This window comes from Felis catus, chromosome F1 (genome assembly GCF_018350175.1).
Source record: "Felis catus isolate Fca126 chromosome F1, F.catus_Fca126_mat1.0, whole genome shotgun sequence".
NCBI lineage: Eukaryota > Metazoa > Chordata > Mammalia > Carnivora > Felidae > Felis > Felis catus.
This window is the reverse complement of record NC_058384.1, coordinates 3,520,372-3,536,853: the sequence shown is the minus strand read 5'-3', so window position 1 is coordinate 3,536,853 and position 16,482 is coordinate 3,520,372. Positions and strand designations below refer to the sequence as shown.

The following is a 16,482-nucleotide window of genomic DNA, read 5'->3' as shown; positions in this document are numbered from 1 at the left end:
TTTTTTCTTGTATTTGCTGTGCTTTTGATGCCATACCCAAGAAATTATTGGCAAATCCAATGTGAAGAAGATTCTCCCCCCATGTTTTCTTCTAAGAGCTTTGTAGTTTAAGCTCTTACATTTAGGTGTTTGATCCATTTTGAGTTCATTTTGTATATGGTATTAGGTAATGGTCCAACTTCATTCTTTTTTGGGGGGAAGTGGAGAGAGAGAGGGTGCAAGTGAGTGAGGGGCAGAGAGAGAGAATCCCATGAGGGGCAAAAAGAGAGCGGGAGGGAGGGCAGGGGAGAGAAAGAGAGGAGAGAGGAGAGAGGAGAGAGAGAGAGAGAGAGAGAGAGAGAGAGAGAGAGAGAGAAAAAGGAAAGAAAGAAAGAAAGAAAGAAAGAAAGAAAGAAAGAAAGAAAGAAAGAAAGAAAGAAAGAAAAGAAAAAAGAAAAAAAAGAACAGAGAAAGAGAAGAGAAAGAAAAGCAGGACTCACCCAGGGCTCATGTTTTACCCAAAACAGGGCTCACGTTTTACCCAAAACAAGGCTCGTGTTCACCCAAAGCAGGGCTAGACCTCACCCATTGTGGGACTGGAACTCATGAACTATGAGATCATAACCTGAGCCTAACTCAGACGCTTAATGACTGAGCCACCCAGGCACCACTGACCTGGTTCTTTTACATGAAGATGCCCAGTTTCCCCAGCACCGTTTGTTGAAAACACTGTCTTTTTCACGTTCAATGGCCTTGGACCCTTCTTTGTCAAAAGTGAATTAACTACGGATATGAGAGTTTATTTTGGGGTTCTCAATTCTGTACCGTTGGTCAAATGCAATAGGTCTATCCTTATGCCAGTACCACAGTGTGTTTTTCCTGTAACTTTATAGAAAGCTTTGAAATCTGGAACTGTAAGTCCTCTAATTTTGTTCTTTTTCAAGACAGTTTTGGCTATTCTGGGTCCCTTGATATTTCATACATATTTCAGGATGGGTTCTTGTTTCGGCAGAAAACACTATTGGGATTTTGTTTGGGATTGCGCCGAATCTGTAGATTATTTGGGTGGAATTCTCATCTTCACGACTTTAAGTCTTCCAGTCCACAAGCAGGAGAGGTCTCTCCATTATTTGTATCTTCCAGTTCCTTTCAATATTGTTTCGTAGCTCTCAGTGTACAAGTCTTGTTTCCGCACATTAAATTTATTCCTAAGTATCTTGTTCTTTTTGATGCTATTGTAAATATGGAATTGTTTTCATAATTTCCTTTTCCAGTTGTTCACTGCTAGTGAATAGTGTATAGAAATAAAACTGGGAGGTGCCTGGGTGGATCAGTTGGTTGGGCATCCAACTTCGGCTCAGGTCATGATCTTGTGGTCTGCAAGTTCAAGCCCCACGTTGGGCTCTGTGCTGACGGCTCAGAACCTGGAGCCTGCTTTAGATTCTGTGTCTCCGTCTCTCTCTGACCCTCCCCCACTCACACTCTGTCTCTGTCTCTGTCTCTCTCTCAAAAATAAGTAAATAAATAACTTCAAGAGAAATACAACAGATTTTTTACATACTGATATTTTATGCTGCAGCTTTGTTGAATTGATTTTCTAGGTCTAATAATTCTTTTTTTATGTTTATTTTTAGTGTTCACTTATTTTTGAGGGAGACAGAGACAGAGTGCGAGCGGGGAAGGGGCAGAGAGAGGGAGACACAATATCCAAAGCAGGCTCCAGGCTCCGAGCTGTCAGCACAGAGCCCAACACAGGGTTTGAACCCACAAACTGCCAGATCATGACCTGAGCAGAAGTCGGACACTTAACCAACTGAGCCACCCAGGCACCCCATTCTAATAATTATTTATGTGTGGACTCCTTAGGGTTCTCTAGATATCAGATCAGGTCATTTGCAAATAGAGATAGTTTTACTTATTCCTTTCCAATTAGGATGCCTTTTATTTCGTTTTGTTCCTTAATTACTCTGGCTAAAACTTCCAACATTATGTTGAATAGAAGTGGCAAAGTGGTCATCTTTGTCCTATTTCTGACTTTAGGGGGAAAGCTCCCAGTCTTCACCTGAGTACAGTGTTTGCTGTGGGTTTTTCATAAGTGGCCTTTATTATATTGAGGAAGTCCACTTCTCCTGATTTATTGAGAGTAGTTATCAGAAAACAGTGTTAGATTTTGTGAAATGTTTTTTATGTATTATTTGAGACAATCATGCGGTATTTTTTTTTTTCATTCTATTAACATAGTATATTACATTGATTGCTTTTATGTCGAACCACCCTTGAATTCTTAGGATAAAACCAACTTGATCACAGTGTACAATCATTTTAATATGCTGCTGAATTTAGTTTCCTAATATTTTGTTCAACATTTTTTCATCTATATTCATAAGGGATATTGGTCTATATTTTCTTTTTTTGTGATGTCTTTGTCTGGCTTTGGGATCAAGGAAATGCTGGCCTCATAGAATGATTTAGAAAGTATTTCTTCCTCTTCAGTTTTTGGAAAGAGTGTAAAAATAATTCATGTTAATTTTTCTTTAAATGTTTGGTTGAATTCATCAGTGAAGCCATCCATTCTGCTAACATCTGCCTTTTAATTGGAGAGTTTAAACTATTTACATTTAAAGTAATTGCCAATAAGGTAAGGAGTTACTTCCAGCATTGAGGTTTTGTTTTGTTTTGTTTTTTTTTTTTAAAGTTTATTTATACACTGCCCACGAGAGGGGCAGAGAGAAGGGGAGAGAGAAAATCCCAAGCAGGTTCCATACTGTCAGCATGGAGCCTGATGTGGGGCTTGAACTCATGAACCGTGAGATCATGACCTGAGCCAAAACCAAGAGTCTGAAAGTCAACTGACTGAGCCACCCGGGTGCCCCTGGCATTGAGCTATTTGTTTTCTGTCTTGCGTGTTTTTTACTCCTCAGTTCCTCAATTACTGCCTTCTTTCCCTTATTAAGAAATTTTTTATAGTGTCCCATTTTGATTCCGTTCTTTTCTGAATATTTTTAGCTGTTTGTGTAGTTGTTTCCTTGGGGATTGCAATTAACACATTAAGCTTATAACAGCCTAGTTTGATACCAATACTCTGCCCGTGTATATCGGTCTCCTCCTTTTTATTATTGTTGTTGGAGATTACACCTTTCATATATTGTTTGCCAATTAACATAGTTACAATTATTTTTTAATTCATTTGCCTTCTAAATCATATGGAAAAAGGAGTCACAAACCAAAAGTACAGTTATGCTGACTTTTATTTTTGCCTGTGTTGTTATTGTAACCAGTGTTTTTTATTTCTTCGTGTAGATTTGAGTCACCATCTAGTGTTCTTTCGTTTCCGCCCAAAGGACTCCCTTTAGCTTTCATTGTCGTATAGCTCTTCAAGTCCCATCCCCTCTTAGCATTTGTTTGTCTGAGAGTGTCTTTTTTTTTTTTTTCAACGTTTATTTATTTTTGGGACAGAGAGAGACAGAGCATGAACGGGGGAGGGGCAGAGAGAGAGGGAGACACAGAATCGGAAACAGGCTTCAGGCTCCGAGCCATCAGCCCAGAGCCTGACGTGGGGCTCGAACTCACGGACCGCGAGATCGTGACCTGGCTGAAGTCGGACGCTTAACCGACTGCGCCACCCAGGCGCCCCAAGTCTGAGAGTGTCTTAATTTCGCTTTCATTTTTGAGGGATAGTTCTCTTATAGAATTTTTGGTTGACTATCCTTTTCTTTCAGTACTTTGAATATATCATCTCTCTCAAAAAAAAAAAAAAAAAAACCCAAAGAATATGTCTTCTCGTTGTCTTCTGACGTCCATGGTTTGGGAAGAGAAATTAGCTGTGATTCTTATTGAAGATTCCCTTGTTTATGAGTCTTCTCTCTCTTCTTTCAGAATTTTTTTTTTTTTTTACTCTATTTGCAGATGACATATTATACACAGAATATCCTAAACACTCCCCCGAAAGGGCTCCTGGAGGGCTCAGTCAGTTAAGCTTCCGACTTTGGCTCAGGTCATGATCTCATGGTTCATGGGATAGAGCCCCACGTCAGGCTTCCCACTAACAGTGTGGGGCCTGCTTGGGATTTTCTCTCCCCCTCTCTTTGTCCCTCCCGTGCTTGCACCCACTCTCTCTCTGTCTCTCAAAAACAGATAAACATTAAAAAATAATAAATTGAAGATGATACAAATGGAAAGATATTCAGTTCAATCCCTGTCAAAATACCCATTGCATTTTTCATAAAACTAGAACAAATAATACTAAAATGTGTTTGGAACCACAAAAGACCCCAAAGGTCAAAGTAATCTTGGGAAAGAACAAAGGTGGAGGCATCATAATACCAGATTTCAAGATAGACTATAAATCTGTAGTACTCAAAATAGTATTGTACTGGCAGAAAAATAGGTACATCAATGGAACAGAACATAGAGCCCAGAAATAAACCCACAATTATACGGTCAGTTAATCTATGACAAAGGAAGCAAGAATATACAATGAGGATAGGCAGCGTTTTTAATAAACGGTGCTGGGAAAACTAGACAGCTAACTGTAACAGAATGAAACTGGACACTTTCTTTTACCACACACAAAAATAAGCTCAAAATGGATTAAATACTTAATTGTGAGACCTAAAGTTTTACATACGGAGTAATCTCTTTGACATTGGCCTTAGCAACATTTTTCTAGATCTGTCTCCTCAGGCAAGGAAACAAAAGCAAAAATAAACTATGGGGACTACACCAAAATAAAAAGCCGTTTTTGCAGTAAATGAAACTGTTAACAAAACAAAAAGGCAGCTTGTTGAATGGGAGAAGATATTTGCAAATAATATATCTGATAAAGGGTTCGTATCCAAAATATATAAACTGAACACCAGAAAATATATACATGAGTAACAATCCAATTAAAAATGGGCAGAGAAGGGGTATCTGGGTGGCTCAGTAGGTTGAGTGTCTGACTTCAGCTCAGGTCATGATCTCACAGCTCATGGGTTCGAGCCCCATGTTGGGCTCTGTGCTGACAGCTCAGAGCCTGGAGCCTGCTTCCGATGCTGTGCCTCCCTCTCTCTCTGCCCCTAACCCACTTGCATTCTGTTTCTGTCTCTCTCAAAAATAAATAAACATTAAAAAAAAATTTTTTTTAATGGACAGATGACCTGAATAGACATTTTTCAAAAAAAGACGTCCAGATGGCCAACAGACAGATGCAAAGATGCTCAACCTCACTCATCGTCAGGAAAATGAAAAAACCACAATGAGATATCACCTCATACCTATCAGAATGACTGTAATCAAAAAGACAAGAAATAACAAGGGTTGGAGAGGATGTGGAGAAAAAAGAACCTTCATGCACTGCTGATGGGAGTGGAAATTGGTACAGCCACTGTGGAAAACAGTATGGAAGTACCTCAGAAAAATTGAAAATAGAAATACCATATGATCTAATAATTCTACTTTTCTGTACTTACCCAAAGAAAACAAAAACACTAATTTAAAAAGACATGTGCACCCCCTTGTTTATTGCAGCATTATTTACAGTAGCCAAGATATGGAAAATGGGGTGTGTGTACACAACACACACACACACACACACACACACACACACACACACACACACACGTATACATACATGTATACATACAGTGGAATATTACACAGCCATAAAAAAGGATGAGATCATGCCATTTGAGACAGCATGGAAGGGCCTAGAGGGCATTGTGCTAAGTGAAAAAAGTCAGACTGAGGAAAGCAAATACCATATGATTCTAGTCATAAGTGGAACCTAAAACAAACAAAGCAAATGAATAAACAAAAAGCAGAATCAGACCTATAAACATAAAGAACAAACTGATGGTTGCCAGAGGGGATGGGGAGTGAGAGAAGAGGCAAGTGGGTGAAAGGAGGAGGGAGATCCAGGCTTCCAGTTACAGAGTGAATAAGTCAGGGGAATAAAAGACACAGCATGGGGAATACAGTCAGGATACTGTAAGAGCGATGTAATGGGGCAGATAGTAGCTACACTTGTACTGAATGTAGCATATCGTAGAGTTGTTGAATCAGTAAGTTGTGCACCTGAAAATAATTGTCAAGTGTACCTAAATTTTTTTTTTTGGTGTCTGAGTTTTGATCATTTACCTATAATGTGTCTAAATGTGGCTCTCCTTGACTATAGATGCTGGAGAGGATGTGGAGAAATGGGAACCCTCTTGCACTGTTGGTGGGAATGCAAACTTGTGCGGCCACTCTGGAAAATAGTGTGGAGGTTCCTCAAAAAATTAAAAATAGATCTACCCCATGACCCAGCAATAGCACTGCTAGGAATTTACCCAAGGGATACAGGAGTACTGATGCATAGGGGCACTTGTACCCCAATGTTTATAGCAGCACTCTCAACAATAGCCAAATTATGGAAAGAGCCTGAATGTCCATCAACTGATGAATGGATAAAGAAATTGTGGTTTATATACACAATGGAGTACTACATGGCAATGAGAAAGAACGAAATATGGCCCTTTGTAGCAACGTGGAGGGAACTGGAGAGTGTGATGCTAAGTGAAATAAGCCATACAGAGAAAGACAGATACCATATGGTTTCACTCTTATGTGGATCCTGAGAAACTTAACAGAAACCCATGGGGGAGGGGAAGGAAAAAAAAAAAAGAGGTTAGAGTGGGAGAGAGCCAAAGCCTAAGAGACTCTTAAAAACTGAGAACAAACTGAGGGTTGATGGGGGGTGGGAGAGAGGGGAGGGTGGGTGATGGGTATTGAGGAGGGCACCTGTTGGGATGAGCACTGGGTGTTGTATGAACACCAATTTGACAATAAATTTCATATTTAAAAAATAATAAATACATAAACATTAAAAAAAATAAATTAATGTGGCTCTCCTTGTATTTATTGTGCTTGGAGTTTGTTGAACTTCTTGGATGTGTAGGTTCATGTTTTTCTTCAAATTTGGGACATTTTCAGCTATTATTTTTTCAAATATACTTTTTTTTTTAATGTTTATTTTTGAGAGACAGAGTGCAAGCAGGGGAGGAGCAGAGAGAGAGAGGGAGACACAGATCCAAAGCAGGCTCCAGGTTCTAAGCTGTCGACACAGAGCCTGACGTGGGGCTTGAACCCACAAACTGCAAGATCCGAGCTGAAGTCAGATGTTTGACTGAGCCACCCAGGTGCCCCTTCAAATATACTTTCTAATGTATATTTTTTGATAGAGAGTGCAAGCAGGGGAGGGGCAGAGAGAGGGAGACAGAGAATATGAAGCAGGCCCTGTGCTAACAGCATCGAGCCCGATGTAGGGGTCGAACTCACAAACCATGAGATCATTACCTGTTGGCCGCTTAACCTACTGAGCCACCCAGGCACCCCACTCATATGTGGAATTTTAGAAACAAAACGAACAAAGGAAAAAATGGCAAACCAAAAAACACTTTTTTTTTTTTTAATTTTTTTAACATTTATTATTGAGAAAGAGAGACAAAGCAGGGGAGGGGCAGAGAGAGGGAGACACAGAATCTGAAGCAGGCTCCAGGCTCCGAGCTGTCAGCACAGAGCCTGACGCGGGGCTCAAACTTACGAACCACGAGATCATGACCTGAGCTGAAGTCAGACACCCAACTGACTGAGCCACCCAGGTGCCCCCAAGAAACACTTAACTATAGAGAACAAATTGCCCGTTACCAACGGGGAGGTAGGTGGGGGGATGGACAAAATAGATAATGGAGATTAAGAGTACACTTATCATGATGAGCACAGAGTAATGTATGGAACTGTCGAATCACTATATTGTACACCTGAAACTAATATCTTAACTATAACGGAATTAAATAATTATGTGTCAAAATGGAATTCAGGTGGTATGATAAATTGAATAAAACCTCTCAATCAAGATAATTCTTTTAATTTCTGGCCCAAGGTAGTTCAAATAATTTTCTTTAAAAACCCTCAGTAGGTGCATATAAACTCTGGTGTTGATTTTGGAGCTTGTTGAAATTGACAGGTATCAAGTTAGGGCCTATGAGTTTGTCACCATCTGCATCTACTTATAAATAGTATCATCAAATTGCTTAATGCGGAGTTTTAACTGTAACTCATTTGACTTTCATAGATGAAAGTTAAATAGAATTTTATGTTCCTGTCTAGATGTATAGATCCATATCTGGCAAAACAAAGTTTTATTTAAATGGAACCATCTACATATACTTTGTAGCAAAGATGAAATTACATGTTGCACAGTATATGTTTTTGTTTGGTTTTGCTTCTTAACTACAAACATCCTTACCAGAAAACTGCTATGTATCAGAAGGAATTTTTGTACTAAATGCGATATATTATTACACTTAATTATTTTTAAGAAAACTTGTGTAAGCCTCATGTGACATCACAAGTAATGACATCAAAATTATTTTGAAATCCAGCATGTCGGACATTGTCCCATTGTCTCCAGGCCTGCAGTGTATCTGTCCTGAAATCCGTGAATCCCTGGTGTGTGAGGGAATTTGTTTTTCTCTTGCTTTTTTTTTTTTTTTTTTTTTTTTTTGGATTATTACTATTTTGTATTTTCTACCTAGTTTACCAATGTTATTACAGGAGCTTTGGGAGCTGGAAACCTACCCTGAGGGTTGTTTTTTTTTTTTTTTTTTTTTTTTTTAAAGTTATCTCTACAACCAGTGTGAGGCTCAAACTCACAATCCGAAATCAAGAGTTGCATGCTCTACTGACTGAGCCAGCCAGGTGCCCCTCTCTTACTGTTTTTTTTTTTTTTTTTTTAATGTTTATTTATTTATTTTGAGAGAATGTGAGCAGGAGAGGGACAGGGAGACAGAGAGAGAATCCCAAGCAGGCTCCATACTTGCTTGTTTTCCAAATACTCTTATTTCTTTGATGTTAGATGGTTTTTATTATTATTATTATTATTATTATTATTATTATTATTTTATTTATTTTTTAATTTACATCCAGGTTAGTTAGCATATAGTACAACAGTGATTTCAGGAGTAGATTCCTTAGTGCCTCATACCTGCTTGGTCCACCCACCCCCCCCACACACACACCCTCCAGCAGCCCTCAGTTTGTTCTCCATATTTAAGAGTCTCTTATGTTTTGTCCCCCTCCCTATTTTTATATTATTTTTGTTTCCCTTCCCTTATGTTCACCTGTTTTGTCTCTTAAAGTCCTCATATGAGTGAAGTCGTATGATTTTTGTCTTTCTCTGACTAATTTCACTTAGCATAATACCCTCCAGTTCCATCTACATAGTTGCAAATGGCAAGATTTCATCCATTTTGATTGCTGAGTAATACTCCATTGTATATATACACCATATTTTCTTTCTCCATTCATCCATCGATGGACATTTGGGCTCTTTCCATACTTTGGCTATTGTTGATAGTGCTGCTATAAACATAGGGGTGCATGTGTCCCTTCGAAACAGCATACCTGTATCCCTTGGATAAATACCTAGCAGTGCAATTGCTGGGTGGTAGGATAGTTCTATTTTTAATTTTTTGAGGAACCGCCATACTGTTCTCCAGAGTGGCTGCACCAGCTTGCATTCCCACCAACAATTCAAAAGAGATCCTCTGTCTCCGCATCCTCACCAACATCTGCTGTTCCCTGAGTTGTTAATGTTAGCCATTCTGACAGTAGACCGTTTTATTATAATATGTCTTAGGGAAGATCTTTTTAGGTTAATCCTTTTGGGGAACCTATAAGCTTCGTAAACTTGGATGTCCAAATCTTTCTTTATATTTGCAGAGTTCTTAGTCACTATGTCTTTAAGTTAGCTTTCTGCCCCCTTTTCCCTCTCTTCTCTTTCTGGGACTCCAGTAATGCGTGGATTGTTTCTCTTGTTTCCCACAGTTCACATAAGGTTTCTTCCTTCTTTTTTCTTTTCGCCCTTCTGACCAGGTAATTTCAAATGGCATATCTTTAAGTAAGTTCACGGATTCCTTCTTCTGCATGGTTGAATCCACTGTTGGAGTTCCCTATTGAAATTCAGTGCATTCAACTCTAGGATTTCTGTTTGATTTTTATCATGGTTTCTATTTCTTTGTGTTAAACTTCTCATTTTGTTCATACATTATTTTCCTAATTTTGCTTGTCTGTGTTTTCTTATAGTTCACTTAATTTCTCTAAGAGGATTATTCTGAATTCTTTGTCAAGCAGTTCATAGATCTCCATTTTTAAGGGCCTTTTATTGAATCTATTAGTTTCCTCTAGTGATGTCATGTTTCCTTGATTATTTGTGATCCTTGTGGACTTGTGTTGGTGTCTGCACATCTTTACAGAATGGCTTCAGCAGGGAAACCCTCCACTAGTCAGACTTTCCAGAGACTCTGGGTGGGCCATATGGTGATGTCCATGGGCAGGCTTGGTGTTGGAGTCCTCAGGTGTGCAAATCTGATGCCTGGGTCAGCAGGTAGACAGGCCTGCTGCCTGGGTCCACTGGGATAGGCCTGGTGCTCGAGTCCATGTGGGTGGGCCTTGGATCCTGGGTCCATGGAGGTAGGTGAGGTACCAGGGACCATGGGGGGTGGGCCTGACAACCCCGTCTGCAAGAGCCAGCCTGACTCTGGTGCTGACTGGGAGCCTGTGTCCATGGGACTCAGCCTGAAGCCGGGTCAGTGAGGGGTTGCTTGGACCTAGGGTGAACTGGAACCTGGGTCCATGGGAGCTGGCCCAGAGTCTGTGGTCATGGTGGCCAGCCTGGCTACATTTCTTAAACGACAGAATCACTATGGAGACTTTGAATGTTTGAGATGGTCAGATTTAGGAGGAATCTGAAGTCTCATCTGGCCAGTCCCTTCATGTTAAAGATGAGGAAACCACAATATAGAAAATAAAATGTCTAATCCAAGGTCACTTAGGAAAATAATGACAGAACTGATATCTCTTGCTCCTATTCCAGTGCTCTTTGATTTATACTACCCTGTCCCAGCAAGGAATGTTATCTTAAGAGGTAAGTTTTGTAATTAAGTCCTCTCTAAAACTCATGATCTTCACCCTTGGTAGATAATCCTTTTGTGGTATGAGCCTTTCAAGTTTCCCTGACATCTTAATCCATATGAGCCCAGTTCTTATTTTCCACTCCCTCCCTATACTTGGTGATTAACATACTATATTCTAATTGTTGACATTAGCCTTCCGTTACTCTTGGAATCTTTAGACTTATATATATGCTTTTGGAACTTTTGTTGGTTTTGTTTTATGACGAATACTCTTCTTTCTGTTGTAATTTCTTTTGGTGGCTACATAATTTTATTTACCAAACTATTGCATGCTGACAAATAATATGTATCCACAGCGTATCCATAACTTAGAAAACGAATCTAGCGGGAACCATGACCATTATGAATCCACACTGTCTAACTAATTGAGGTGATCATAATGCATGTTTCTACTTCCATTATCTGGGACCCTGTTTTGACCACCTTTAGATAAGAGAGTCCTAAAATCTGTCCTTTTTCTTTACGTTTGAGAATCTTGTCCTTCTCTGGTAATACTCTTCAAGGGTTTTACTTAACTCCCCTTTACTGAAAATGACCATGATCTAATTCCAGCATTTTTTCAAGGAGGAAGCACAGAGTAATGTTTGATAACTATGTGGGAAGAATTCAATCAAGAGAAGTATAGAACTTGGGAGGCTGGCTTTATCACAAGTCTGTATCAGATTAAATGTGTGTTGGCGGGGAGGGACAAGGGAAAGAAATAGTCGTTCTCTGTGGAACGCTTCTCCTCCCACCTCATCACTACTGTCATTCCATTAGAAAATTAGAAAGCAGAAGGATCACCCATGTTTTCACAAATACTGTCCCTGCACAATGGCAAGCCATCACTAAGCCTTGTATTTCCAGATTCCAAATGATATAAACTTCATAGAATTTCTAAAGTATAAGGAATCATTCTAGGTGACTAATTTTAGAAATCACAGCACTTGAAATTTTCGTGCTGAAGATCTGCTGATGATCTAACGACCATGGCCCATAAAATAATCCCTGTAGTGCAGGAGTTACGATCTAATGAAGATGAGACCTTCCACCACTCACTGTTACTCAGTCCAGTGTAATACATGGCTCCATACAGGATTCAGAGGAAAGCAAATGTACCTTAGGCTGCTGCTATAGAGAAATACATGTATCTTGTTAGGGTAAAACACAAATAGGCATAGTTGGGAGGAAAATATTCCAGGTGTTAGAATCTGTAATTGCTCAGAATGGCGCAGAATATGTTACTAGGAAGATGAAGAATGGACCCCCCTGGCTAGAGCATTGGGTTTATTTACATTTTTTTAAATGTTTATTTATTTTTGAGAGAGGGAGACGGAGACACAGAATCCAAAGCAGGCTTCAGGCTCTAAGCTGTCAGCACAGAGCCCATCGCGGGGCTCGAACTCACGAACCACAAGATCATGACCTGAGCCAAAGTCAGACACTTAACTGACTAAGCACCCAGGTGCCCTGAGCAGTGGATTTATTCAGAAGGCAGCAGAAGACTGGGTTCTGGGCACACTCTGGAGAGCTTGCAGAGGCATCCTCAAACGTGGTACCCACACTGACTTACTGAGAAAGATCGTTTTCAGAGGCCAATCAGCTGAATGTACAGATGCAAACAGTCTGTTCAATTTGAATATGAAAATCAAAACGGAGACTGAGATTTCAGTGAACGGTCAAGTTATAATGTGTAATGATTAAATTTGTGAAATTTGGTACATCGTTTCAGGAACTGTGGGGTCAAGCATGTATTCATTGATCTTTTTTTTTTTTTTTTTTTTTAAGAAATTCATGTTACTTAACTTGTTTTTATTATGAAAGAATTTTCCATGGTCATTAGATCTGGCATCTGAATTCCTGCTGTTCTCCTGGGATCCAGAAGTAGTTGTAAAGTTATCAGACCAGAGTTTAAAGAGGAAGGCTTAACTTCTTTAGCCATTTTATATGATAAGCACATTTACCTTCCTATTTAATTCTGTTTTCTTTTGAGCGAGCCAAGACTTCCAATTACAGCTAATCCGTTTTTCCTTTGGGAGAATCAAGTTTTTGGTCAGGTTTTAACCCACATTCTTTCCTTTAGAGCTCTTTTTATTAACACTCTTAATTATAGTTCTGCAAAACAAAAAATGATTTATGTGTGTGCTAACAGAAGCAATCAGAGGATGGCACAATTTCATGAAGTCAAAACCTTGTGGTTCTAGGCTTTTTTTTTTTTCATATAATTAGTTTTATTTGAAAATTGTATGGTTAACAGACATAATTATTTTAAGATATTCACCATGGTGAAAATTTATCCTAACCTAGGCATTTTATTTACTTCTTAAAGGACTTTCTTCAGGAGACACCACACCTTTAATGCAGGAAAACGTGCTGAGTGCATCCACGCATGCTGTTAGTGACGATGAGTCTGCAGAAGTAAATGCTAACGATCCAGCAGAAGCCCCGAAGCTAGTTCTTCAGTATCTGTTCTCACTTATCCGAGGTGAAGTTGAGCAGGTGGATTCAAGAGCACTTCCCCTTTGCCTTCACCAGGTACTCCATTACACTCTTGCCTTCCGCCCTCAGCATTTATAATCATGTGAAATACAGTTCTCTGCGACTGATTCTCCCCCACCTGTCCTTGGTGAACCCAGGAGGTGGCCCTGCATCAGTGGCTGGTGGGAAATTTAGCATGCGACTACTGGTGGCCACACATGGGCTATGAATGATCAATCCATTCAAATAATCACTGCCTTCCTTTATTTGGTGAATAAGCTGTGTACGAATAGGAGTCTGTGTAGCAAGTGCTTAGTAAGTACCAACTAGATGCCAAAAACTCTGCTAGACTCGGGGGGCAACAAAGATTCCTTAACAGTTGAGTATGTCCTTAAGGGAGCCACTGTGGAGTAGGAGCAACACTTATAGAGATAAATAATTGTAGAAGCGTGTACTAAGTGTAGACATATATCTAATATTCAACAAAAGCACAACACGTGTGATTAACTTTGTCCTGTGGGCATTAGCAGAAAAGAAGGTGACTCTTGAGCTGGGTTTTGCGGGGTATGCAGGTGCTCACCAGGGCGAGCTGGTTCAGGAAGACAGATCAGCTCCTGCAAAGACATGGCGGAGATGTTGTTGGAGATTAAGATGGAAAAGAGATGGGATAGTGGGGGGCAGGGAAGCCTTGCTTCTAGGGACTGGGAGTCTTTAGTGAGGGGAGTGCCAAATCAAATTTGAATTTTAATGTTTATTTTTTTTTTTGAAAGAGAGAGAGAGAGACAGAGTATGGGCAGGAGAGGGGCAGAGAGAAGGAGACACAGAATCTGAAGCAGGCTCCAGGCTCTGAGCTGTCAGCACCGAGCCCGATGCGGGGCTCGAACTCATGAACCGTGAGATCATGACCTGAGCCAAAGTCGGACGCCTAACCGACGGAGCCGCCCAGGTGCCCCTCAAATTTTGATTTTAGAAAAATAACTGCTGATGATTGGGAGGGTAAGTTAGGAGGTGAAGAGCCTGGACACTGGGAGGCGTTCCAGACAGTAGAGAGGAAGCTTTTTTATACAAGAGCCCATTCAGAAAAATGAGATATGAGCTGCATTTTATTTTTCCTTTAAAGTGAAAATAATAAAATAATGGAGAAACTGAGACTCCCTCACAAAACAAATTCCTGATAATTCTGGGGTCAGAATTTGTTTTTTCCATTCAGAGCATCTGTTTTTGGAACATCATGAGAGAAATTTGAACATAGCCGGTAAATTACATATTATTTATTGCTCTAATTTCTTGAGACTAGTAATAGAATTTTTTCTTGTTTTTTTTTTTTTGACTGTTTATTTATTTATTTTTGAGAGAGCAAGCAGGGGTGGGGCAGAGAGAGAGGGAGACAGAATCCCAAGCAGGATCCTCTCTGTCAGTGCAGAGCACCATGTGGGGCTCGAACTCACGAACCGTGAGATCATGACCTGACCGAAACCAAGAGTCAGATGCTCAACCGACTGAGCCACTCAGGTGCTCCCCACCCCCTCCCCCCCCTTTTTTTTTGTCTTTTTCTTTTTGGTAATAGAATTGTAGGTTTTGTGGTATATAGCGTCCTTGTTCTTGAGAGATACATGCCCAAGTGTTTGGGAGTAAAATGACATAGTGCCCATATTATGATATTTTCACTTTTATCATGACGTATGACATTTCAGTAGGAAAAAGTATGTAAGAGAGGGAAAGGCAGAGAAAGCAAATTTGGCAGAATGTCAACATTTGACAGATCTAATAAGAGGTAAATGGCTGTTGGTTTCACTCTTCTTTGGACTCTTCTGTAGAATTTTGATAAAAAGTTGAGGAAAAGGACATTTGGAGTAAAGAAGGAAATAGCAAATGTAGTCAAATCTTTTCAAGTTTATGTCACTGGGCTGTTGTTTCGTTAAAGGTAAGAAGAATGTTCTTTTCTACTCCTATATGATCCTGAAGCCGAGGCAGTTCTAGGACTGCTAGACCTTGATCAGGCCGCAAGATTATTTAAAACAATTTTTAAGTTTGTTTGTTTATGTGTCTGTTTGTTTGTATTTTTATTTACTTATTTTGTAATCTCTGCACCCAGCATGGGGCTCAAACTCACGACCCTGAGATCAAGAGTCACGTGAGTGAGCCAGCCAGGCCCCTTTTACTTAATTTTTTGACGTCTCAATATAAAATTCCACCCCTAATCCCCCAGGAACATATCAGTTTTCTGAGTCCTGTAGGCCGTGCTTCTTACATGTCTGAGCAATCCGTCCTCCCCTGACAGAGGGGCTTAGGGGACATGGTGGTGGTTTAAAAGCGGGGCTTTGGGCTCCCCCACTAACAGTCTCAGTGGCTTCCAGTTTCTTCTGTAAATGGCAGAGGACTCAATGAAATAATGTATGTAAAAGCACTTGACGTAGTGCTTGGTACACAGTAAAGCCAAGTAAATGCTAAGCATTATGACTGTAGCCTCACTGTCGCTAATTCAAAGACCGCTTGCTTGGAGAGAAGGCTGGGGGTCAGCAGAGGCGCTGAGGCAGCAGGAGTGAGCTGCAGGGTGTGCTCTTCAGCCGAGAAGACTTGAATCCATCCGCCTCCCAGGGGAGACACAAATCAGGGAGAGGTGGAGGCCGTTTTGTCCATTTCAGTAACTCCCAGCAAGGCACATTGTGTCTTTCGCCCGGAATTGCTAGTTACTGACATTTTGCCGAATTTTCATGCCCCCCACCCCCTACAGACACGTATTTGCCACTGAAACACCGTAATTTTTAGGTATTATATCACATCACCCCTAAATACACACGCATGTGTTTCCCAACACCGTGGGTACCCCTCTGCGTGACCTGTATCAACCACAAGAAACGAGATGCTGGTAAAATAGTATTATTTCACGCACAGCCTGTATTTGAATTCTCCTCACGTTGTTCCACAAGTGTGACTAGTTTTCCCCGAATCCAGGATCCCATGAAAGACCACACATTGCATTCGGTCGTCAAGACTCTTTAGTCTTACGTGATCGGAAACAGTCTGTGCCTGAAAAGTTTTTTTTTTAACT

The 16,482-nt window shown here is 40.2% G+C and overlaps 1 protein-coding gene across 2 annotated transcripts in view; it reads left to right on the top strand.

Moving 5' to 3' along the window:
• The window catches only part of CNST (consortin, connexin sorting protein), a 116,250-nt gene that overhangs the window by 60,571 nt on the left and 39,197 nt on the right, over positions 1-16,482 (top strand). Inside the window, exons 3-4 of one of the 2 annotated variants that reach the window (XM_019821479.2) lie at positions 10,874-10,924; positions 13,282-13,487. In XM_019821479.2, coding sequence (XP_019677038.2) covers positions 10,874-10,924; positions 13,282-13,487 — 257 coding nt within the window. The remainder of the gene's footprint in view (positions 1-10,873; positions 10,925-13,281; positions 13,488-16,482) is intronic. The other variant, XM_011290828.3, reaches the window with a different exon arrangement.